At 41.0% G+C, this 26,284-nt stretch overlaps 1 protein-coding gene across 1 annotated transcript in view; it reads right to left on the bottom strand.

Annotated features, from left to right (window-relative positions):
* T265_07969 (hypothetical protein) overlaps positions 1–26,284 on the bottom strand; it is a gene marked incomplete at both ends in the record, with an annotated part of 192,073 nt that overhangs the window by 122,197 nt on the left and 43,592 nt on the right. Inside the window, 3 exons of the mRNA XM_009173646.1 lie at positions 810–897; positions 7,379–7,595; positions 14,233–14,320. Coding sequence (XP_009171910.1) covers positions 810–897; positions 7,379–7,595; positions 14,233–14,320 — 393 coding nt within the window. The remainder of the gene's footprint in view (positions 1–809; positions 898–7,378; positions 7,596–14,232; positions 14,321–26,284) is intronic.

Raw genomic sequence — 26,284 nt, 5'->3', positions numbered from 1 at the left:
TTTCTTTATTTTTTTTCTGGATTTGAGCAAATTGTAAGGATATGCTGCGCCGGTTTGGGTACTAAACGCAACAATTTGGGATCAATATAAACCATACTGAATGCGATCGATGGGCAAACTTGCACAGATTGGCAGAAAGCCACCAGTAGGCCTAAGCACGATGGCATAAAGAGAGAATCGATATCAGTCACTGAGGTACAGAAGTCGTGAAACAGCCGCTTCAGGTTTCTAAGTAAAGCAGACTCCATACTAGATATGCCATCATGTAAGTAAATCCGAAAGTTATTCGGGTATGTAACGTCTATGTGACCGCCACTTAAGATCTCACCGCAAACGAATGCCGTTCACTTTATCACATGTTAACTCGAAACACTGGATACGATGAGCGCTGCACACTGTAATAGGTATGCTCCTTGAATAAAAGCTGAAGTTAAGTGGCTTTCCCAAATTTTCAGCATAAAAACGGTTAATTTAATTTTTGGTGGTTTAGATGGGCTTCCGTTTGGGTGGTTGCGCGCTGCCGAAACTGATTAATCTCCTTGGATGCCCGTCGAAAATGAGTTTATTTTTATAGACCTTCGCTTCCTGTAGTATGGATATTTTCATGCGTTCTTAGACCAGATTAGTGCGGAAACAGATCTTGAAGGAGAACTGGATAGCAATTTTCAGTAGTCAACTGCGATGTTCAAGTGATATTTACAATTGTAAACAAGTAAGCTAGTTTCGATAGAAACTCAGTATCCTACAGGATTGCCTGCATTTTTGGCGGGGAACGTTGTTTTGTTATACTTAAACACAAGGTTGCATACCTTCCAAACACGATTTCGGTGCTCATAAGTACCAGAGCCGTTTGGCGCAAAGAAGTTGGGGAAGGCCCACAGCAAACCCGTGTTCGGCCTGTGGAAATAACAAAACCTAAGCGATGAGGCCAGCACCGCTGGTGTACTAGTGTCACGTAGCTACCGATAACTCACTGGTCGAACAATCCTCCAAAACAAACACTCGAGCGCCGCCACCTGGCATCTGAGTCTCAAGAAGGGAGGAAACGTTTGTAGGCTACCCGCAGCTTTCAACGCCCATACCGGCGGTGTGAAAACCTATCTGAATTTTACATCGCAAGCATTTTTGTAGTCCGTGTCCCATTTTCCGCGATTTTATTGCATCTTGCTTGATGCACGTATTGATGGGCTACACTTTGTCTGAGGGATGGCCCAAATAGGAAGGTTTGGTTAGTACCGGACAGATTATGCGTTCGTACATGTGCGGAAACACAGAGGACAGTGAAGTTGCAAGTACAATATACAACGGATAACGCCAGGAAACTAAAGCAACTTTCCATTTAAAAATATGTGCTATGATAGATAATGTTAAAACAACCCAAGACTATGTCCACTTATCCGCATAGAGACATTACGTGGATGTTCCTTTCTTACTGCCTCATCCCGTTCCCTGGTGGTTTGGGACCAGCCGTTTAACTGAACTAAACTCTGTGTGTGAACAGGGTGCCGAGGACAAGTTGGGATGATGATTGACTGAACATTAATTGAAGCTCCTTGTAACCAAGATTAGCAAAACAAATGGCTTAGAACCCATAAGATAATCCTTCCGGCGTTGAACAATTGGATCCCTTTTGAGTATTGTTCTGCTATGTTGCTATGCAGGCCACATTTCCCAAGTGCATTATTAAGAGGAAAACACGGTTGTGTTGGCATAACTTTTCCTACAACGGAGGAAATATTCTGGCTTCTTAACTGCTAATGCATTTCCGAAGCGACAAAAGAGACCCTTCTTCACTTTTTCTCCCGGTACAGCGACGACCACAGCAAGTGAGTTCTTATCAAAAAGATTCCACAAACAGCACAGGCAAGTGACAAGAGATTAACCAAGAAAATATTGAGCGGTTACATCTAAATTTCACAATACATCCCTTTATTTTGTGCTGAAATTGATCGGTTTGAATCAGAATTGGAATGCTAGAATAAAAAACCGATCAGATGTGAAAATTATTGAGAAGAATTCCAAATGTTACTCAAACCTGCATTTACAAGCAAGAAAATGCACATAAGCGTGGCAAAATCTGTCGGGAGGAGTTGTGAAGGTTTACCTCTGAAACGGTATGCATCCATATGCGACTGTATGGCTTATTTGCATAGATCTGCTGCGAAACTTAGTCGATTACTACTATGATATCGGTTTTGCATCCTTGATTAATGAAAGGAAAATAAATGACGCAGTACTGTCTGGACTTGCGTGGATGTCAATAATATTTATTCCTCCCTGAGGAAAACTACCAAAATATCAAACCCGATCGCACACAGACGCCAGTATTGTCTCATCGATGTTTCGTNAGACCATCTCTACGCATCGGGTCAGCAAGTTAGCAGGCTGTTTAGCTAATAGACGGGAAACCTGTATAATATTATTGACATGATGAAACACCATTTTGCCTTGAGCGCACCAGTATCCAGAGCATTACTACATTTGCATATATACTTATAACGGGGTGCTTATTTTGCGGGCAATCTAACGTTTCAAAAGCGACGCATCAGCCTGCTTATAAAATATCGAAAGGGTTTCACGATTCGCATTTTTACTGAATCGCAATAACTGAATCTGATAAGTTCACAAGTGGTTGTTAAAACATCACGTTTGATGGCTGTTTGCGTCGATGTTTGTGACATCATTAAACAAAGGGTCAGATTCTGTACCTGAACAACATGCGAAATCTACGCTGTTTCTCCATTTTATGTAGTCTGTTTGCGCACTGCTATTTGTTCTCTGCGGGAATCACCACTGATGGTACTTTCGTGTCATTAAGTTTGAGATTCCAGAAAGTAGCCAACTCTTTTGCACTTTCTCGAATCAAACTAGAACGGGTTTTAGGCTTTCGTCTATATACAGAATGAGTTCTTATTGTGGTCCGGTACCCAGTCCAACTTTAAATGTTTCAAAAACCAGTTGTAATCCACATTTTCCTCGGCAACCCGACTCTCAGCGGCGACTAGTATTCTGACACTTGTTAAGTTAATCTACTGGTAACTCAGTATGCAAATGCATTTCAAACCATAGGTATCTTTTTCCATCAAAATATCACACAAGCCCAACACTGAAAGATGTTTTACGTTTAACGCCACGTGAGGCACTTACGGAGAATGCTGATCAAATCCATGGCCTTGCCATGGGGAATCCTCTGGCGTCTATAATTCTCCACTGAATCATATGCATTTCAAGGATAAAAGTATAGTCATCCAGAAATCACAGAAAGAAACGCAAAAGCATTTTCGGGCTGTCGAACTTTCTGCACGCTAACATACTTCTTGGTTTAAAATAAGAACTGAACAAGCTGCCCGTTTTTTTTGCTATTCCGATACTATCCAGAACCAGTGAAACCATTTTAGGCTCATTGTTTTGTAAGCACACTCAAACAAGACCAGCAGCAGCTTTGTATCGATGCTATGTAGGAGTGACCTGGTCAAAATGTTAAACAACTGAGTCCGATAAACTCGCATTTTTGTACACATTTGTACTTCAAGTGGGGCACAAACTCTATGTGCACATTCGTGGATCTAATGCCCCCTAGGGAACTAGAAGATAGGGGAACAACAATACTGCCTTACCTCTTGGCATTCTTATTAAACCGAAGTTCAAAGGAGACGTCGGCCAAGACAATGTTCTCTGAATATCACAATGCAGGGAACCTACCACAGAGCCAGGCTGGTTCTTTTCATCATCATCGTCATCATCATCGACAGTATGACATCAGGGTTCAACATCGATGCGTCACTACCGTACATCCATGATTCTGGTACATTTACACACAAAAAATCATTTTTCAATGCCGTCAGTCAAAATTTCATTACCAGCATCCTCCACATCCCAGAACATCTAGCAATTCATGTGTAGGTGCACAATCACCAGCACGAATGGAACTGAAGAGCAACTAGGACAGCTGATGGGAATACGTGCAGCTGAGAATATGAAGGCACATGGACCAATCAGATGAACCGACGCAGCCAAACGCGATCATAACCAACACTGTCAACCTGATCCCTAGTAGGTTATCTAAAATTCCAAAGCTTGCTTATGCCGTTTTCTTTCGCAGATGAAAGCCACCTCTATGCAAGCATAAACACCATTTTTTGTTAGCACCACCTTGATCAACTACTGAAAAGCAATTTGACGTAGTTATTTCTTTACTTTCATAATCTGTTCATTGTTAAGAGCTGCTGTGCGCGACTAAAGAGTCAATGGATCTTTCCCTGTTGTGTTTCATCTTTGCGTATCATGCAGGTCTATTGGGTTATGAAAGAATGTGAATAGCGCTGGAACTCCCAGTGATCTAACTGTTATTACGCAGCTCTTTTCAAATCCCATTAAGTCTTTTCACTCACCCATGGTGTCAGTCAATCAGCTAGGACTAGATACTTATTGGCTTTTCGAGGTTAGCATTTAAGTATAGGTAGTGACGTGCGCAACAGTGAAACTGTTTCACTGGATGCACACTTGTGGGACAATTTCATCAATCAACTTTTCAAGCAATGAAACGTTCAGAAGAATATCTGTTGAACGATCATGTCACTAATAAGTAGTCAGGATGCACCATGTAGCCTTGGTAACAAAAAAACAAAAATGATCTGCGTCATTAGAATAGCACCTCCTACCAGCCGATTGTTCATATTCCTTTTGCATTTCAAAAATGTGAGACAGAAGTACAATGTTAACACAGTCGGTGAAACCAAAAATGGAGCACTCAAATTCAAGTGAACAATTCGGAACATTTCATGCACTCACGAAGTAACGGAAAATGAACATTCTCAGTAGGGAACTCCATAATGAAAATAATTTTGATGAGATCTACATGCGCTCCGTCGAAGAGAAATTGCTGGAATTCCCAACGCTAAAAAATTATTTCCTGTCTTTGACGCTGTCTACTAACATTTTAATTTAATAAGTAACAAACTACTAAACTTATATACTGCTATTATGCATTGGAAAGAAAATCAATCTGACTTCCACACTTCAGCTTTTTATTGCGGTTTTGTTGTTCACTCTCACAATACACTCAGTGCAGTGTATTTACCGAGATGATAAATTATTTTTTGCAACAAAGACAGGTGTTGAAAACATAGCTAGTTAGGTGTCTATTTTACTCGAGTGCCAGTGGAAAATAATAATCCACTATGAAGTTTCTGTCTAATGGCGTTGTCAGATATAATAAACTCTCTACTAAATGTACCCACAAAATGGTTGTTTTGCAGACACATTTGCAATTTTCAGTAAGTCTTGCAGCTAATTTTACCTTTTAGTTTTCTTGTTCCATCACTATTTGTGTGGAGAAATGTCAATACATCCAAAACGCATAGATTATAAGGCCAGGCGTTACATTGTGTCACTTCTGCAAGTTTTGTTAACAAGTTTAGTTAAGCAGGAACAATAATTTCCCCAACTGTTTTATCCTAGGCTTACAAATAGTCTTATAAGTGAGATATACAGGGGAATATTTTTTTGCAAAATACATTGCGTCGAATTTCAGTTTGTTTAGGCCTATTATCTCTACTTTTGCTTTGCTTTAGTAAAATCAGCTACCCACAAATATCTGTGATATTCACTTCTTCAAGACAACGACAACGATTGCCACTGGCTTTGAGAAAGAACCGTGCGTAGTATTGAAGTAAAATGTGCACTAATGCAACCTTTTAATGCCTGGAGGAAAAAGATCCATACGAGGAAATAAAACAAGTACCTTCACAGGTACGCGCAGCACTCGTCTGGCCGAAAATCGATGAACATTGCTGCATATCCTTCACAACCCGACATAAGAAGCTTACTTATTTATCATTCCTACTGAAGTATCCACCGGCTGAGATTCTAGAGCACCATGAGTTTTTCGATTTGTCGGTAGCTCTAAGTTGAACGGATGAGCCTCTGATTCGCCAATCCCCAGTCCGCTATTATTACCGACCATCAAACGTAAGATGAATAATATAAGCAGCGAAATCTTTCAGTTTATGAACAGGCTTCTTGTAAAGTTGTTATCCAACGGCATCATTCAAGTTTTTCGGATTACTCCGAACTACTGAACATCTGAATACTTTGCAGTCAAGGAACCGGAAGGGGGTGAGTGTTTATTCTTTGATTAACATAATTACATTACAGACTGGCAGTAAAATGCAGTGCACACTTCTAATACATTCTTCGTTGAAAATGCGCACATGAGAAAATTAACTGCGCTAGAAATTGTTTATCAGATTATGGGTAACAATAGCTGACATTCTGTTTGGGTTTTTGGGAACAACTTATAATCTGTGCATTTTCAAGCTTGCGTAGCTTGAAACCTTATGATTAAAAATCAGCCGCAAGATTTTAAAACGTCCAAGCTCAAAAGTGCTTTTTACTTCGTTGTACCGTCAGTTTAGTAAGATAAGAACCAAAGCGTATGGGTTGTTTCTTTTCATTAACTTTACTTTCTTGTAGGCTGGGAGGAACGTAAGTTAAAAATTGCATTGCGTAAACAAGTAAACACACTGTCGATGAGATCCTGGCTTACATCCGTGATTTTTGTTCGTTTGCATCCTTGGTGCCAGGTTATCATGCTAAATCCGTAGGATCTTTGCATCCAGAACCAAGCGCTTATCTCAAGGAGAACCACTTTTAGAAAATGTTTAGGACAACTAGTGCGAATAATCTTTAACGATGGCAATGACAATAGCAGGGGCGTGTAATGATGACTGCTGGTTTTGTGGTTGATTTATTGCTATATCTTAATATGATGACAACCGCAAAGTACATCCTAATTGTATTGCTCCAGGAGATGTTCAAATCACACTCAATAAGTTTCAGCCTTCCAGGTGCACAAAATAATGTCGAAGGCCCACTGCTGTAAGAAACATGTATATTTCTACACAGAGATGAAAGGGCAAAGATTTAATTGAATTAGAGCAGCGCTTGCAAACCACACACTGATGTTGATTTAAACAGAAGTTCCTGACTTTCTTCCAAAATCGTTTTTCGGGGAGATTGCTTATTCAAAGGAGTGACATAAGTAAAATACTCTTAAAACAATTATTTGTCATTAGAGATCTAAGGAAAGAACCGATTGTGAAATCATTTGGGTAATTCCATGGACAAGCAAAAAGTTAGCTTTCTAACGTTATACGTTAATTGTCACAAATAAAATGTGATATCACTATTTTTTGCTCACTTAAGGAGTGTTTGTTTTTTCTCTGTATTTAGGATATCTGAGATAAACAGAGTAGTAACTGATAATTTGTGTCAGCTTGAGCTCCATCATTTAGTTTCCGTAGGTAAAGAAGACCGCCTCAGTAATTACACTCAAATGGGGGAAAGGAATCGGTTTTCTTTCGAGAGCTGTACTCACTAGCAATTGCCCTATAATGTTCTTTGGTTTTGGGGGTTTCCATGCCCATCTCCTTGAATTGTGGGGCCCAGATAGGGCACGCTAGATTTGCCAAGCTACTCGTCTTGTGATCAACATGTCGACCGTTTGCTGCTATCGGATAAGCCGTCGTTGAACTTGAAACTGTTGTCACCGATTTTTCACAGAACCTCTCTGAAACGGAAACTGTTGTCAATTCCTAAAGTAATGTGATCCTGAGTGAAAAGAAACCTGCTATTGCCTCGCATGGCAATAACGCTTCGAACATAAGGCTTTAGTTCATTAAATGCTTGCCATATTGGAAACTGAGAATTATTCTCCGGCAGCCTAGGTTACCTTGGTGCCAAGAACATTGCAGTGTTCTTCACTGAAAGAAAATCATAGTCATTTAGATAATGAGACAATTTCGTTGCATTATATGGTCCACAACAACAAAACCAAAACAGTTGGAGCAGCAGATATACCTATTTGATGTGGGTCTCCTAACTGAAGAATGAATGGCGCTCGAGCTGATCAACATTCTGACCAGCTTCTCGCAGCCAAACGGTTGCGGTTAAACTACTCCCCAAGGAGTCGTTTGTTTTAGAGTCCCGCGTGTTTTGTGAAGTTTGTACTAGTGTTTTTTAATGAAAATCAAACAGATATGAAGTGCTTTTTGGTTTTTCAGCTTTGATAAGCTTCACCTACAGGCCGACAGCTGTGTCAAATACGCCCTTTCTGTATAAAAACAGCTTGCCGATTTTATGAAAGTTATGACTGTTGTTGCCTAAATAAAACTTCTGTTTAAACTTCTACGTTGAGTTTATAACAACGAAATATTCTCCTTTACTTCCTCAAAAATTGCGAGTGTGCCGGAAAAAATGTTTCAGATTCTGGGGTTGTAAATTGCCATAACTAGTCATAACTCTGTGCGGTTCATCAGCTGTGCGCAACCACCCTGTAACTTATGCGTTGTTCATCCGAAACTTGTTCTGGATTCTGGCTATTTACACATCATAAGAAGAAAGGTATTATCGGGCAGATGCAATACTCACGGTGTTACATAAGAAGAGAATTAAAGACATGATTTGCTGGCACTTTTATTTTTCATAAATTTGAGAAAAAGCGCTCACTTATTTGTCTGCATTTTTCTCATTTCAGCTGCATACACCAATCCACGTAAGCCACACATGATTTGGGACACAATAAAAAAATTCAGAAATGCCTCACATCGTTTTACATAGAACAGGGTATCAGCTTCCCCAGCTTTTTAGGAGGGAATTATTTACACACTATTTGGCTACTTCTACCACTGTTGTACCCTGTATCTCATAGCGGCAAAGGTGACTTTAGAAAACCACGCTAGATTTGGACAAATGGGATTGTGCCTGCATTCAAAGTAGTATAAACCATAAGGTTGCTCGGTGCCTTTTTGATATATGGCCTTATTGAAGATTGTCTTCAACATAACCAGATGCTCAGCCAGTTTGATAGGAGATAGGACGCAAAAAATTAAAAATAGCATGTTTGTTTAAATGATGCTCCTGTCGTTGCCTGCATTAAGCATTATCCTATCTGCCGCAACAGAGAAGTGACGAGCACATTTAAGAGAACGGGTCGAGCGATTTATTCAGCTGCACTTCAAGACAACTGTCACATTCATCTGAAGCAAACGCTTTAACTGGATAATTTCAACACAAATTCTACACATATCGCTGGTACCTACAATTTACAGATGGCGATCTATGCATCCACTCAGGTTTAATGTCATGCTGATTGTTTTCCATCTCGATCGGTTTTGAATGGAGTTTTGCAAAATTTGCTAACATTCTCGAGTACACACTCAAGCAATTATCTAACCAGATCATGATTATGATGCTCAGTGATTTCCGTACGCTCTTAGCAATTTAGCCGAGCTCGAGATTAATTAGAGGCACCACATTAACTCAGTGTGATATGCTAACGCACACACATTGATCGACTTCGACCAACTCACAGCCACAACAACCAGGGCTACGGCAGGTAAGTCGAGCGCATTATTTTTGGGCACTGCGTTACCTGTTCGCCTCCTGTTACCTGTTCGTTATTTCCAAACTCTATTACTTGTTTTGGTTTGCTGAAAATCATGCGCAACAGACCCTGAGTGTCGAAGCTTTGTCGTTGTATTACATGAAAAATGGCTAACTTTGATACTGACAAAACTTGACGCAACCAGATTTAATGCAAATTACACTAAAATTATATACCAACATAAAGAATACTTGAAGGAAAAAAGCGATTATGTTGTGCACTTGAGTATTTCCAGTGTTTTGTTACACAATTTCCTGAACAGTTATTCTTGCAGCATTTTGCTGACGTTTTACGATCTTTTGTTAAGCAGTCTGTTGCCCGTATTTGGGAAATCCTTACGTATAAACATCCCATCGCGTTTGAAATTTCGAAAGTTAGTGTTTTCTATTCTTCGTGAATGGTGTTTCACTTTCCACAAGCTTGTCATAGTTGATACAGTATCTCTTGGCTTGTGGTGCCAAATTACTTCCATTGTACGTAAGCTATTGACCTGGTACTTTTCAGTTAAACTTGGATAGGAAATAATAATGAGCCCATTGTTGTTGGCTTGATCATTTGAAGAATCGAGTAGCGTTGTCGCTTGTATATCACGTATAAATTGAGTCGGGATAGATTGTGCTTGTCTTGATCGTTCATCGCATCTAACTGGAAGGTTGAGCTCATAAGTTTTGTCTGTGTTAATTTAGCCTTCCGAATGAAGTGCAAATGAAGAGCACTAAGAGTAAATCAAGTCAAAGAACACGCTAAATTGTTCTTGTATTTTGAATTCCCAAAAGTCAGTTAAAAATGTACCTAAAACAGACGAAAAAGAGCCCTAGGAAGCGAAGCAACGCCATGCATACTTCATCAACTTTGCTTGGACAGAATTTTACATCTACAGCCAGCGTGACACAGATCCCTGACTGAGAGTTCCAGCGATTGCCAAAATTGATCATAAGAAAGTCAGTTTGTTACAACCCGTGAGATAGTTTTTGTAGACAATACTAATATAGATATTTTTTCTTTATTTTTTTTCTGGATTTGAGCANGATAAGCCGTCGTTGAACTCGAAACTGTTGTCACCGATTTTTCACAGAACCTCTCTGAAACGGAAACTGTTGTCAATTCCTAAAGTAATGTGATCCTGAGTGAAAAGAAACCTGCTATTGCCTCGCATGGCAATAACGCTTCGAACATAAGGCTTCAGCTCATTAAATGCTTGCCATATTGGAAACTGAGAATTATTCTCAGGCAGCCTAGGTTACCTTGGTGCCAAGAAAATTGCAGTGCTCTTCACTGAAAGAAAATCATAGTCATTTAGATAATGAGACAATTTCGTTGCATTATATGGTCCACAACAATAAAACCAAAACAGTTGGAGCATTGGCTTCTGCCTGAAAAATTGTCATTCTATGAACGAAGCAGCAGATATACCTATTTGATGTGGGTCTCCTAAATGAAGAATGAATGGCGCTCGAGCTGATCAAGATTCTGACCAGCTTCTCGCAGCCAAACGGTTGCGGTTAAACTACTCCCCAAGGAGTCGTGTGTTTTCGAGTCCCGCGTGTTTTCTGAAGTTTGCACTAGTGTTTTTTAATGAAAATCAAACAGCTGTGAAGTGCTTTGATAAGCTTCACCTACAGGCCGACAGCTGTGTCAAATACGCCCTCTCTGTATAATAACAGCTTGCCGATTTTATGAAAGTTGTGACTGTTATTGCCTAAATAAAACTTCTGTTTAAACTTCCACGTTGAGTTTATAACAACAACGAAATATTCTCCTTTACTTCCTCAAAAATTGCGAGTGTGCCGGAAAAAATGTTTCAGATTCTGGGGTCGTAAATTGCCATAACTAGTCATAACTCTGTGCTGTTCATCACCTGTGCGCAACCACCTGGAACTTATGCGTTGTTCATCCGAAACTTGTTCTGGATTCTGGCTATTTACACATCATAAGAAGAAAGGTAATATCGGGCAGATGCAATGCTCACGGTGTTACATAAGAAGAGAATTAAAGACATTATTTGCTGGCACTTTTATTTTTCATAAACTTGGGAAAAAGCGCTCACTTATTTGTCTGCATTTTTCTCATTTCAGCTGCGTACACCAATCCACGTAAGCCACACATGATTTGGGACACAATAAAAAAATTCAGAAATGCCTCACATCGTTTTACATAGAACAGGGTATCAGCTTCCCCAGCTTTTTAGGAAGGAATCATTTACACACTATTTGGCTACTTCTACCACTGTTGTACCCTGTATCTCATAGCGGCAAAGGTGGCTTTTGAAAACCACGCTAGATTTGGACAAATGGGATTGTGCCTGCATTCAAAGTAGTATAAACCATAGGGTTTCTCGATGCCTTTTTGATATATGGCCTTATTGAAGATTGTCTTCAACATAACCAGATGCTCAGCCAGTTTGATAGGAGATAGGACGCAAAAAATTAAAAATAGCACTTTTGCTAAATGACGCTCCTATCGTTGCCTGCGTTAAGCATTATCCTATCTGCTGCAACAGATAAGTGACGAGCACATTTAGGAGAACGGGTCGAGCGATTTATTCAGCTGCACTTCAAGACAACTGTCACATTCATCTGAAGCAAACGCTTTAACTGGATAATTTCAACACTAATTCTACACATATCATTGGTGCCTAAAGTTTACAGATGGCCATCTATGCATCCACTCAGGTTTAATGTCATGCTGATTGTTTTCCATCTCGATCGGTTTTGAATGGAGTTTTGCAAAAATTGCTAACATTCTCGAGTACACACTCAAGCAATTATCTAACCAGATCATGATTATGATGCTCAGTGATTTCCGTACGCTCTTAGCAATTTAGCCGAGCTCGAGATTAATTAGAGGCACCACATTAACTCAGTGTGATATGCTAACGCACACACATTGATCGACTTCGACCAACTCACAGCCACAACAACCAGGGCTACGGCAGGTAAGTCGAGCGCATTATTTTTGGGCACTGCGTTACCTGTTCGCCTCCTGTTACCTGTTCGTTATTTCCAAACTCTATTACTTGTTTTGGTTTGATGCTGAAAATTATGCGCAACAGACCCTGAGTGTCGAAACTTTGTCGTTGTTTTACATGAAAAATGGCTAACTTTGACACTGACAAAACTTGATGCAACCAGATTTATTGCAAATTACACTAAAATTATATACCAACATAAAGAATACTTGAAGGAAAAAAGCGATTATGTTGTGCACTTGAGTATTTCCAGTGTTTTGTTACACAATTTCCTGAACAGTTATTCTTGCAGCATTTTGCTGACGTTTTACGATCTTTTGTTAAGCAGTCTGTTGCCCGTATTTGGGAAATCCTTACGTATAAACATCCCATCGCGTTTGAAATTTCGAAAGTTAGTGTTTTCTATTCTTCGTGAATGGTGTTTCACTTTCCACAAGCTTGTCATAGTTGATACAGTATCTCTTGGCTTGTGGTGCCAAATTACTTCCATTGTACGTAAGCTATTGACCTGGTACTTTTCAGTTAAACTTGGATAGGAAATAATAATGAGCCCATTGTTGTTGGCTTGATCATTTGCAGAACCGAGTAGCGTTATCGCTTGTATATCACGTATAAATTAAGTCGGGATAGATTGTGCTTGTCTTGGTCGTTCATCGCATTTAACTGGAAGGTTGAGCTCGTAAGTTTTGTCTGTGCTAATTTAGCCTTCCGGATGAAGTGCAAATGAAGAGCACTAAAAGTAAATCAAGTCAAAGACACGCTAAATTGTTTTCGCATTTTGAATTCCCAAAAGTCAGTTAAAAATGTACCTAAAACAGACGAAAAAGAGCCCTAGGAAGCGAAGCAACGCCATGCATACTTCATCAACTTTGCTTGGACAGAATTTTACAGCAAGTGTGACACAGATCCTTGACTGGGAGTTCCAGCGATTGCCACAATTGATCGTAAGAAGGTCAGTTTGTTACAACCCGTGAGATACTTTTTGTAGACACTACCAATAAAGATCTTTCTTTCTTTATTTTTTTTCTGGATTTGAGCAAATTGTAAGGATATGCTGCGCCGGTTTGGGTACTAAACGCAACAATTTGGGATCAATATAAACCATACTGAATGCGATCGATGGGCAAACTTGCACAGATTGGCAGAAAGCCACCAGTAGGCCTAAGCACGATGGCATAAAGAGAGAATCGATATCAGTCACTGAGGTACAGAAGTCGTGAAACAGCCGCTTCAGGTTTCTAAGTAAAGCAGACTCCATACTAGATATGCCATCATGTAAGTAAATCCGAAAGTTATTCGGGTATGTAACGTCTATGTGACCGCCACTTAAGATCTCACCGCAAACGAATGCCGCTTACTTTATCACATGTTAAGTCTAAGCACTGGATACGATGAGCGCTGCACACTGTAATAGGTATGCTCCTTGAATAAAAGCTGAAGTTAAGTGGCTTTCACAAATTTTCAGCATAAAAACGGTTAATTTAATTTTTGGTGGTTTAGATGGGCTTCCGTTTGGGTGGTTGCGCGCTGCCGAAATTGATTAATTTCCTTGGATGCCCGTCGAAAATGAGTTTACTTTTATAGACCTTTGCTTCCCGTAGTATGGATATTTTCATGCGTTCTTAGACCAGATTAGTGCGGAAACAGATCTTGAAGGAGAACTGGATAGCAATTTTCAGTAGTCAACTGCGATGTTCAAGTGATATTTACAATTGTAAACAAGTAAGCTAGTTTCGATAGAAACTCAATATCCTACAGGACTGCCTGCATTTTTGGCGGGGAACGTTGTTTTGTTATACTTAAACACAAGGTTGCATACCTTCCAAACATGATTTCGGTGCTCATAAGTGCCAGAACCGTTTGGCGCAAAGAAGTTAGGGAAGGCCCACAGCAAACCCGTGTTCGGCCTGTGGAAATAACAAAACCTAAGCGATGAGGCCAGCACCGCTGGTGTACTAGTGTCACGTAGCTACCGATAACTCACTGGTCGAACAATCCTCCAAAACAAACACTCGAGCGCCGCCACCTGGCATCTGAGTCTCAAGAAGGGAGGAAACGTTTGTAGGCTACCCGCAGCTTTCAACGCCCATACCGGCGGTGTGAAAACCTATCTGAATTTTACATCGCAAGCATTTTTGTAGTCCGTGTCCCATTTTCCGCGATTTTATTGCATCTTGCTTGATGCACGTATTGATGGGCTACACTTTGTCTGAGGGATGGCCCAAATAGGAAGGTTTGGTTAGTACCGGACAGATTATGCGTTCGTACATGTGCGGAAACACAGAGGACAGTGAAGTTGCAAGTACAATATACAACGGATAACGCCAGGAAACTAAAGCAACTTTCCATTTAAAAATATGTGCTATGATAGATAATGTTAAAACAACCCAAGACTATGTCCACTTATCCGCATAGAGACATTACGTGGATCTTCCTTTCTTACTGCCTCATCCCGTTCCCTGGTGGTTTGGGACCAGCCGTTTAACTGAACTAAACTCTGTGTGTGAACAGGGTGCCGAGGACAAGTTGGGATGATGATTGACTGAACATTAATTGAAGCTCCTTGTAACCAAGATTAGCAAAACAAATGGCTTAGAACCCATAAGATAATCCTTCCGGCGTTGAACAATTGGATCCCTTTTGAGTATTGTTCTGCTATGTTGCTATGCAGGCCACATTTCCCAAGTGCATTATTAAGAGGAAAACACGGTTGTGTTGGCATAACTTTTCCTACAACGGAGGAAATATTCTGGCTTCTTAACTGCTAATGCATTTCCGAAGCGACAAAAGAGACCCTTCTTCACTTTTTCTCCCGGTACAGCGACGACCACAGCAAGTGAGTTCTTATCAAAAAGATTCCACAAACAGCACAGGCAAGTGACAAGAGATTAACCAAGAAAATATTGAGCGGTTACATCTAAATTTCACAATACATCCCTTTATTTTGTGCTGAAATTGATCGGTTTGAATCAGAATTGGAATGCTAGAATAAAAAACCGATCAGATGTGAAAATTATTGAGAAGAATTCCAAATGTTACTCAAACCTGCATTTACAAGCAAGAAAATGCACATAAGCGTGGCAAAATCTGTCGGGAGGAGTTGTGAAGGTTTACCTCTGAAACGGTATGCATCCATATGCGACTGTATGGCTTATTTGCATAGATCTGCTGCGAAACTTAGTCGATTACTACTATGATATCGGTTTTGCATCCTTGATTAATGAAAGGAAAATAAATGACGCAGTACTGTCTGGACTTGCGTGGATGTCAATAATATTTATTCCTCCCTGAGGAAAACTACCAAAATATCAAACCCGATCGCACACAGACGCCAGTATTGTCTCATCGATGTTTCGTCGAGTCAGAGCACTGTGCAGTACAATGTGACAGTAACACCCGTGGCATTTTGTGGACACCAATAATATTTATTCATCACTGAGGAGAAACACCAACATTTAACCCCGGCCGTGGCTGTAATGCTGGATAAATATCACGTCTGCTATACGTTCCTCATTTTTATGAGCTAAAGCTGAGTTAGGAATAATTAAACTGTACTAAACCGTTGACGGGTTTTAACATTCTGGAATGTATAACCCTACGGTCACCACGTTGTGTACAGATTACGCTTTTCTACAAGGGTTTCCATTAACCCGCTGCTAGCTTTTGTAGCGTGGTACATTTTTCAAACAGACTGCTAATTTAGGAACGATTTCGGCCACAGGAGAAAGGCTTGAATTTTTCAGTTAGGAAAAGGTGATAAGGGCGGAAGAAATATTCCCTAGCGTTGAATGCGTCACCTGAAGCGGATAAGCTACGGGGATAGTTGGTCACAATCTTAAGCCAGGAGCTCCAAAAACTACACCATCAGAGAGAAGAGCGTTAAACACCGCGAAACAGGTGGACAACAGAGTGCTTACAAAGGTGAATAAGCGTAAGGCCACTGTTGTCCTGAAAAAGAGTGATTATCTACAGCTCAAGCAACATCAACTGAGGGTCCCACCGGGTGAATAGGAGTGAGCATAGGTTGGCAGATATTTGCGATCCGTGATAAACCACTTGGGGCGAGGTAACTGGTATCGATTGTACCCTAAAGGTGCAACTCAACATACCTTCACGGCCTTCTAAAATTCATAAACCAGATGTCCCGGTGAGACCGATGGTAGACGGAATGGGTTATTCACCGCATGAGCTGGCCAGATTCTTGACTGGTGCTTTAAAACCCATTCCCGGGTAATTTAGCACTTACGTCAAGAATTCATATGACTTTGCCAACATTGTAGTGGGGGTCACTGTTGAACCAGATGACATCCTTGTAAGTTTCGATGTCAGTTCATCATATACAAACATGTCAAATTGGACCCTTTGGAGATGGTTAAGCGACTGCTACTAGCAGAAACCAAACAGTCAGAACAGACCCAGCTTACGGTGGATGAAATAGTTGAAGGCTTAAATCGTGCCTGAAGCTCACCCACTTCGTTTTCGACTCGTGGTTTACGATCAAGAACAAGTTCCAGATATTGGATCTTTAATATTTCCGGTATTGGCAGATATATTTATGGAAGAATTTGAACAGAAAGCTCTAAGCGGATTCTTATACCCACCCAAGGTATTCTGGCATTATGTGGATGATACTTCCGTCGTGATGAAACCAGACAAGATAAGCGAGTTTTACAAATATCTGAATGAGTTGAGTCCCCACATGACATTGAGTAAAGAGATAGAGTCCACTTCGGATACACTGGCATTTTCAGACTGCATGACACAAAGTCAGGGAAAACTAAAGACTACAATATACGAGAAGCCAACTGACACAGGGGAAGTTTTGAACTGCTCGTCTGTCCATCTGAAATCGGTATTCGCTAACACTGCTTTATCAATGTTTAAGTGTGTAAGGGCCCTGTGCACAGAAGAGGTCGATCGGACAATGGCCCGAATTGAAGAAAAGAGCAAACTCCGGGGTAGTGAATATCCAGTTAGTTTGATTAGGCATCGATGACGAAGGGTGCTGGTACCGTTGGCGAAACTCAATCTTGAATAGCTTGGACGGGATATCGGAGGTCATTCGAAGGATACTAGACGTAGTTGACATAAGAGTAGCTTTCCAGAGGGAAACACTCTGAGTTCTGCTCTGGTTCATTCGAAGGATTGCCTCTCGGCGAACAGAACCATGGACTGTATCTACAAAATCAAGTGCGACCACTGCATTATGGTCTATTTAAGCATAGTACCAGGGAGGTTCACTCCACAATCGGACAGCGTAAGAGGAGAATAAACAGGCAACATGAATCTCAGGTGAATATCAAGCATTACCAAAATGCTCGGCAACTGCGGAATATGCACTGGACATGGGTACAAGAGATTTAGAAAATGTCGAGGTTTTGGGGCGAAGACTATCTTTCAAGTCACAAAGGCTGATGGCTGAGGCGGTAGAAATCGCGAAGCATCTCCGTGTTAACAGAATAGAAGGCACTGAACTGGCAAGCTTGTAGAGTACGGTTTTGGATTAGTCGAACCGGCACGTGTGATGTGCGGTCATCAGCAGTAGTTATCATCTGAATTCTACTTTACCTCATCCCCCTTAACTAAACTGTCGCAACACCCACAGCCCCACAAAGATCAAGTTAAATCTACCAGTGACAGCCGAGGTGAATCATCAGTTGAGGCACCCTGAAGTGGAAGATTAAAAAACCAAACCCAATTAGAATTAATTTGAAACTCCTACAATCCACAAACGCAAGATTTTGACAACCATACTAATCGACAACAGCCGTTAATTGACACTGAAGACTGATCTAGTGTGATAACCGGAAGAGGATTCATTGATTGGTTCCCCGGTTGCCTTATGACCTGGCCAACTTGGTGACCTGCTCTCTTAGTCTGATCAAGCCTTTGTCAAATGCGAAACGTTTGTTAAATAAAAAACTACCGATTGTTTACCAAGCCCTTCTGAAACATGAGCGTTCGGTCAAAGTCACCCGAGGATGATAGGTTTTATATGAGGTGAAATTATTAGGCACCCTCCTTGAGAGTAATACAATGGCGCTCATTACCAAGGCTTTGATGACATGCATCCAGGGTGGCTACCGGAAGATTTTGTTGATGCGATAATAAGCAAGATCGGGATGTTCTCGCTGGTTCATTTGATTGCAAATGAGAATGTTTTTCCTGTGCGCAGAGGAGACAAATTTTGATCTGAGTGGACGCAAGAGGGACTAAAATTAAGCACGTTTGCCTTATCTTGATATTATGATAACGTCTTTCTAAGTTGAAAATTTTGCTTGTTGTTTCCCACCCACAGCCACCACCAGGCCGCGTAAGTCGTGTTTTTGCTACCAAAAAATTCAAAAAGCAACCAAAATAAAACTGCAGGAGGCCCAATAATAGCATACTAGTTGACCATGCTCGCGATTTCGTAAGAAGAAGTCAGGGAAAACTAAAGACTACAATATACGAGAAGCCAACTGACACAGGGGAAGTTTTGAACTGCTCGTCTGTCCATCTGAAATCGGTATTCGCTAACACTGCTTTATCAATGTTTAAGTGTGTAAGGGCCCTGTGCACAGAAGAGGTCGATCGGACAATGGCCCGAATTGAAGAAAAGAGCAAACTCCGGGGTAGTGAATATCCAGTTAGTTTGATTAGGCATCGATGACGAAGGGTGCTGGTACCGTTGGCGAAACTCAATCTTGAATAGCTTGGACGGGATATCGGAGGTCATTCGAAGGATACTAGACGTAGTTGACATAAGAGTAGCTTTCCAGAGGGAAACACTCTGAGTTCTGCTCTGGTTCATTCGAAGGATTGCCTCTCGGCGAACAGAACCATGGACTGTATCTACAAAATCAAGTGCGACCACTGCATTATGGTCTATTTAAGCATAGTACCAGGGAGGTTCACTCCACAATCGGACAGCGTAAGAGGAGAATAAACAGGCAACATGAATCTCAGGTGAATATCAAGCATTACCAAAATACTCGGCAACTGCGGAATATGCACTGGACATGGGTACAAGAGATTTAGAAAATGTCGAGGTTTTGGGGCGAAGACTATCTTTCAAGTCACAAAGGCTGATGGCTGAGGCGGTAGAAATCGCGAAGCATCTCCGTGTTAACAGAATAGAAGGCACTGAACTGGCAAGCTTGTAGAGTACGGTTTTGGATTAGTCGAACCGGCACGTGTGATGTGCGGTCATCAGCAGTAGTTATCATCTGAATTCTACTTTACCTCATCCCCCTTAACTAAACTGTCGCAACACCCACAGCCCCACAAAGATCAAGTTAAATCTACCAGTGACAGCCGAGGTGAATCATCAGTTGAGGCACCCTGAAGTGGAAGATTAAAAAACCAAACCCAATTAGAATTAATTTGAAACTCCTACAATCCACAAACGCAAGATTTTGACAACCATACTAATCGACAACAGCCGTTAATTGACACTGAAGACTGATCTAGTGTGATAACCGGAAGAGGATTCATTGATTGGTTCCCCGGTTGCCTTATGACCTGGCCAACTTGGTGACCTGCTCTCTTAGTCTGATCAAGCCTTTGTCAAATGCGAAACGTTTGTTAAATAAAAAACTACCGATTGTTTACCAAGCCCTTCTGAAACATGAGCGTTCGGTCAAAGTCACCCGAGGATGATAGGTTTTATATGAGGTGAAATTATTAGGCACCCTCCTTGAGAGTAATACAATGGCGCTCATTACCAAGGCTTTGATGACATGCATCCAGGGTGGCTACCGGAAGATTTTGTTGATGCGATAATAAGCAAGATCGGGATGTTCTCGCTGGTTCATTTGATTGCAAATGAGAATGTTTTTCCTGTGCGCAGAGGAGACAAATTTTGATCTGAGTGGACGCAAGAGGGACTAAAATTAAGCACGTTTGCCTTATCTTGATATTATGATAACGTCTTTCTAAGTTGAAAATTTTGCTTGTTGTTTCCCACCCACAGCCACCACCAGGCCGCGTAAGTCGTGTTTTTGCTACCAAAAAATTCAAAAAGCAACCAAAATAAAACTGCAGGAGGCCCAATAATAGCATACTAGTTGACCATGCTCGCGATTTCGTAAGAAGTATTGCATTCTAACAAGCATTGCTAAGACCAAACAAAAAGGTGTCCGAGGCAAAAGAGTACCAAATGTCAATATACGGCAGCCTTTAGATGGCAACATTTGACTATCCCACCTGTCAATTACGCATTAAGTGGTTTGCAATGTTCAAATGTACCGTCACCACATACGCTCAGAAACTTCACCACATGATCATTACTAGACTGGCTTGTTGTGATAAGAATTACTGAAAGGAAAACACGTTCTTGATCGTCCTGTATTTCAGCGTACTTTCTTAAAACACATGTGATATATTATACAGGAACTGAATTAAAAGAACTCAAACCACAGTGATAACGTGATGTTTTATTGTGTGAGAAGACATGCATCAAATATGTGTCAAGTCAAGTCCATACGTTGTGCGGTCGGGAGTGTGTTTGTCAGTATGAGGGATTTCTTCGGTTTAGATAACAGGCCCCGCCCGATGTGTGGCCCTACCTTGTCCCACTTTAAAGTGTTCCTATAATTCCAGATAAATTGTAGCTTAGACACAGTCCGTTGAATGCAAATGGCAATGGATTTTGAATGTGGATGAATGTTCAACGATACTTTAATTTGGGGCTCATATTCTTTTTCTTCCACTTGCAGCCACGACTACATCAAGTCAGTTGAGTTTTTGTGACCTGCGCTTGAGTACTTCCCTTATTAGTCTTGTTGGGAGCAGCATGAAATTTCAGATCTGCGTTAAATGTAGTGAACACAAATTATCAAGCTGAAACACTCGAGTTTGCGCTGATTCGTACAGGCTTCTGGTTGTGCACATGGACTCCTTTGTTTCACAAATCCGTTAGCAGTGATTCGTAACAGGACCACTCTAGGTTGCTCACCGAACCACCGGCCTCCTTGCTGGCTGCAGGATTTTGGGTATTTGAATACACCCATGTAGCTAGGTCATATTATGAGTAGTAGAGACAGGTAGTTTAGACCATTGACAGTTGAGGGGATTAATAATATCCCCCTAATATTCTGTCCCATTTTCCTATTGTTTTATGACGCTTCTTTCTTATAAGTCGTTCATGCCATTATCGAATATCTGTTTTTGGTGCACTAAGCGTGGGGCAGCTTATGAAAATTTGTTTCACTGTGAGGTAGTATGTGACGAGTCCTGCCGGTTGGACAGTTATACCGTAAATGCGTTAAGTGGGGGAGACCACTTTGGGACTCCCAATAATTAACTCGGAAGCATCTTGTACGTGTGTTATGACCCAATTTAATTTGACCCACATCAACAACAACAGCAACAACCACGACAACAACAACAACTTCGAGTTCCTCTACAAGTGAGTACATGCGTGTGGTATGGACAATATGAATTTGTTTGCAACATGTTTTCATTCTGGGTAGGTCACTCAAAAGTCGCAGTTTACAGTGAATGTCTGCTTTGACGCTTGAGTGGTCTGCTTCAACACTTGTGGGAAGTTTAATTCTAATCCTATCGAACTGGAATACGCCCGGATGAGCAAATTGTTCTATTGCGAAAATTGACCTTATTTATTTGTCCTGGATCCTCCGAATCCAAAGAGGCCGCGGGCGAAATTCCGGAAGGCTGCGGGATACGCCACGATGAAAACAGCTGAGTGACTTTGACTATCTAGTGGTGATGAAGGCAAAGATCATGGTGAGTATTTTGCAGCTGAGACGAGACCAGATATAATCTAGAATTGTGCATTAGAACAGCGTTGTAAATGGGAGAAAAATAATACGAAGAACAGTTCTTATGAGGTTTGAGGGCTTCTTATTTCCCAGTGGATCCGTAGAGAAAATACGATGAGACCCAATATTTCGGGCCTGAAGAACATGACAGTCATTTCGGCAGTCTTATTCTTCTCGATGTGTTCCATGGTTGTTATATGAAAGTATTATACCTTGGCTCGCATTTGCTCAACTGCCTTTATTTTTTAAACTGACTTGAACCACTATTTCATAATTTTCGTTAGTAGGATTTTGATATCTTCAATTGTGAGGATTGAACAAGGTCTCTAATGGAACGGCTTGTTCCAACGCATGTGGACAAATGAAAAAGTAATTTTCATATTGCCCTGGAAATTCCATTCACGAATTCCATGGCCAATTTGGTAATCCAAAAAATAGTGTTTCCCAGATTTGAGGTGGTTCGTTCATCCGATTTGGTCATGGCATACACGCCGATTGATGAAACTTTTGGAGTGTGCATGAAAAGAACATTTGGGTAAGGCCACGTCAGTTAATAACAGCAATTCCGAATTAGTTTGAGGCAAGTTGCTATTTTGGGGCTGTTATTTTGAATCTTTTTTGTTTCGTCAGTAATCTCAACCCCTAAGCATTGGCTAGCTGTGGAAATATAAGCGACATCGGCGAGACCGCTCAGGACTAGCAAGCGAGCATGAATAATAATGGGCGACTGGGCTTTCAGTCAAGTGGTCAATCTCCGGAGACTGAAATACGTCACTGTTTTATTAGCTGTGGTCACGCTTAAACGAAGGAAAACAAAGCCCCGTTTGGCTTCCGGCGTTTCACCCAACATATCAAAAGTGATACTCTGTTTACTTCTTGACTTCAGCGGAAAATGCGGCCGATGATGGTAAGTTTTTGGCATTTTGTCGCACATGGTTTGGAGGGCTTGGGTTCTGCAGTACGCGACAATAAGCAATTTGTGAAGGTTATGTACAGTCCGAGTCTGAAAGAACGAGGGTTGGCCACAGTATGAGGTCACCTAGTGCTATCCATTAGATAGATTTTGTGCTACTTGTTGGGCTCTTTCTCATAGGTGGCAACCCCGTGTTCAATGAATCTTAATACACTGGACAATTTTATGTCCGAGGTAGTTTTACGCGAATAAATGAGCAGCTGGAGAACCACATTATGATCTATCGTGATATCATATGAAGTGATTTCTGCTTGCTATTTGCATCCGTCAACACTGCTTTATCAGACGCTATTACTGCGGTTCTAGAATCAAAAGACAAAACAGTTTTATGCTACTTTTGGAATTTGGTAAAAATTTTGTGAAAAATTCCCATGAGCTTCCACACAGTATTCTACTAGAACCCACGGAGTGTGCACATAGGCGGGGGCGAAAAGTTTTTGTTTGTCTTTTGCTCCTGCCATGCCTCTATCATTTTGCATGTACAGGACCCCGAAAGGATTTGACCCACCTAACTCTGACGTTTGGAGCGTGCGCTTTGGCATTTCTCCACCGGTGCACACCAAACCAGGCTGTATCTTGAGGTCCGATTAGGTGATCCTCTTTACTCACTGTCTGATGTGGCTAATTTCGCCGAAATATCGCACGGCAAACCAATGATGGCCCTAGTCGTATGGTCTGATATACCTGCAGGCCATAATTGTACCTGCACCGCAGGTGATCTATTTACGATGCAGTGCTTTTACCACAAAGTTTACGATTCTCACAATCTATGAGAAAGCCTTAAGCTGTAACTTCAAGGACAAAGGGCTTATTTTATTTGACTGTGACTAAAACGGCCTTCTCGGGCTGTTTGAAAATTAACAGGCATCACGTTGTTTGTAGAAACGAAGGATCGCAACGTTTGTTCTGTGTGGATTAAATAAGACTGTATGTGTTTTTGGTTCGTCAAAATCGGACCCATGCAAATGATTAAAGAACGTTGTGTCACTATTTGGTATCCTTGGAGTGATGAGCTACATGGGAAATTGCTTGTACAAGTTTACGGTTTCTAGAGCATGCTTCAATTTGATTGTTTGAGACATGAGAAATTCGCCGGACTTGCCTTACTAGAAAATGATTACGGCACTGGCACTGGTAAGTGACAGACATTTCTTTTGGTTGTAACGCGTTGTAACAGCACACTCTGCACTAAAAATGGCCATGTTGGGTTGAAGTGGATCCGGTGAGCAGATAGGAGCCATGCTGAACTCTGAGAAACAGAAGTATTGAGAGTCCAAACATTGAAGGATCGTAGTAAGTCTGAGGGCCTTGGATGCTCTAATTGACCTCGCACTTGTGAGGGAGAAGTGGGTTTGCTTGTTGCCTCTGGCAATCGGTCGGAACTGGTTAAATTCTTTCACAATGCCAGTAAAACCTAACGAGAAATGGATCCCTGGTGAACAAAGATCATTTTCATACAACTTTGATTTCCAAACCTACCGAAAGGTTTTACCTAAGGCAACAAAGGATTGCAAGTTAAAGCTCCCATAATCTCTTATGATGCTATGCAGCATCAAGTCAATAATATGAGGGTCTATAGAATGAGGCCAAAATTTTGGACGAAAGGAATCAATATATACAACCATTGAGCATTGCATCAGCTCATCACCAGGAAGGCACGTCTCGCAAAAGTTTGCTTATAAAGTCAATGATTAGGAAATAGTTTTAGAACAGATACTTGATCTTCAGTTTTTCAGAAATGCGGGAACTTCTTCCTGACTTGTGTTTGACATTTAAACAATGTTAACAGAGGCAAACAACAGATACGGATTTCACTCCCACGATCGTCAAAAATACATATGATGGTCTTCAAATATCACACTCTTTTCAATAAGGTATGAGTATATCTGTATCTTTGTTCTAATTGCTTCATAGAATATACGTAATCTAGCTTCTTGTTCTTGTTAATATTTCACAAGCGCTTTCACTCAAAATTGTGGAACTTCCGTTACAGGAAGTGATGATACAGAAAATGGTAAGAATATCACAGATTTCCTCACAACATCTCAAAACGTTTAGGTTAAAATCAGCTTAATTAGCAGTTAAGCGTTTCTTTGGACGTCCAGAGTTTGTTTTGGTGTTGAAAAAGACTCAGCAAATAGTAAGAAAATCTGATGAGCACTAGGCGGGTGTGGGCGCTTGAATATTGTCCAGCAATCACCGTTAATCGTATGAACAATGTCGGGTCACAAAACGTACACATAATCCGCATGTTGTTTTGGCTCTTGTTTGCTATAGGTATCCGAATCCTTGAATTCCTGGTTCATTTATCCGCGTTCGATGAATCGGCTGATTTGTGGGGTACAAATGTCTAGATTACATTTTTGAGTTATTGCCGGGGAAATAAAGTAACTACTTCTCATTCTGACTTTTTTCAGGCGGAGATATAGCGGATGATGGTGAGAACTTCCCTAATGAAAACACTTTTTACTTTACAAATATGTTTATATATGTGGTCAAAAATCAGCGAACCGTTAAGCAGATGGATGCCTTAGGTGGTCATCAGGGTTGTAAAGGCGGACTTTTCGGTTAGTTGAGGTCCCATTCACAAGCGATTTGCACCAGGAATCGACGTGCAAACTTGATTCAATAGGAAGTAAGACTCGCAACTTCACGTATGCAGCCGCTCACTTTTACTTCTGAGATTTCACATCTATGACGGTAAACTTGTCTGGAAATTATAAAGTGCTTTGTTGGAGCCCAGGGGTTTCAAGGTTAACAATGTGGGCTGGTGTGAGTAGAATTGTAGTTTGACTGTTTGAGACTGTGAACTTGAACACAGTAATCTTGGTGGATCACTATCACGCTGTACATCTTGCTTCATATATGGAGCTTAATTTGTCGATAACTAAGGTTCAGAAAGAATTTTTATACGCGCGTCCAAACGTCCTAAATACTATTAAGTGCTAGTGAAGGTATATACGATTCCAAGTGTGCCTACACAATCCAGTCCATGTCAGTCTCGCTTAATCAGAAGTATCCAGATTATTTGTTGTGAGATATCCTATCCCTGACTCGCCGTTTAGTTGCTGAACGCGATCATACAAACCCACGGAACGAGTTCATTGATTTTTCGCCAAACTCTTTACTTTATT

The sequence above is a fragment of the Opisthorchis viverrini genome (assembly GCF_000715545.1).
Source record: "Opisthorchis viverrini unplaced genomic scaffold opera_v5_192, whole genome shotgun sequence".
NCBI classification, from domain to species: Eukaryota; Metazoa; Platyhelminthes; class Trematoda; order Opisthorchiida; family Opisthorchiidae; genus Opisthorchis; species Opisthorchis viverrini.
The sequence above is the reverse complement of the archived record's forward strand: the minus strand, read 5'-3'. Positions and strand labels throughout refer to the sequence as shown.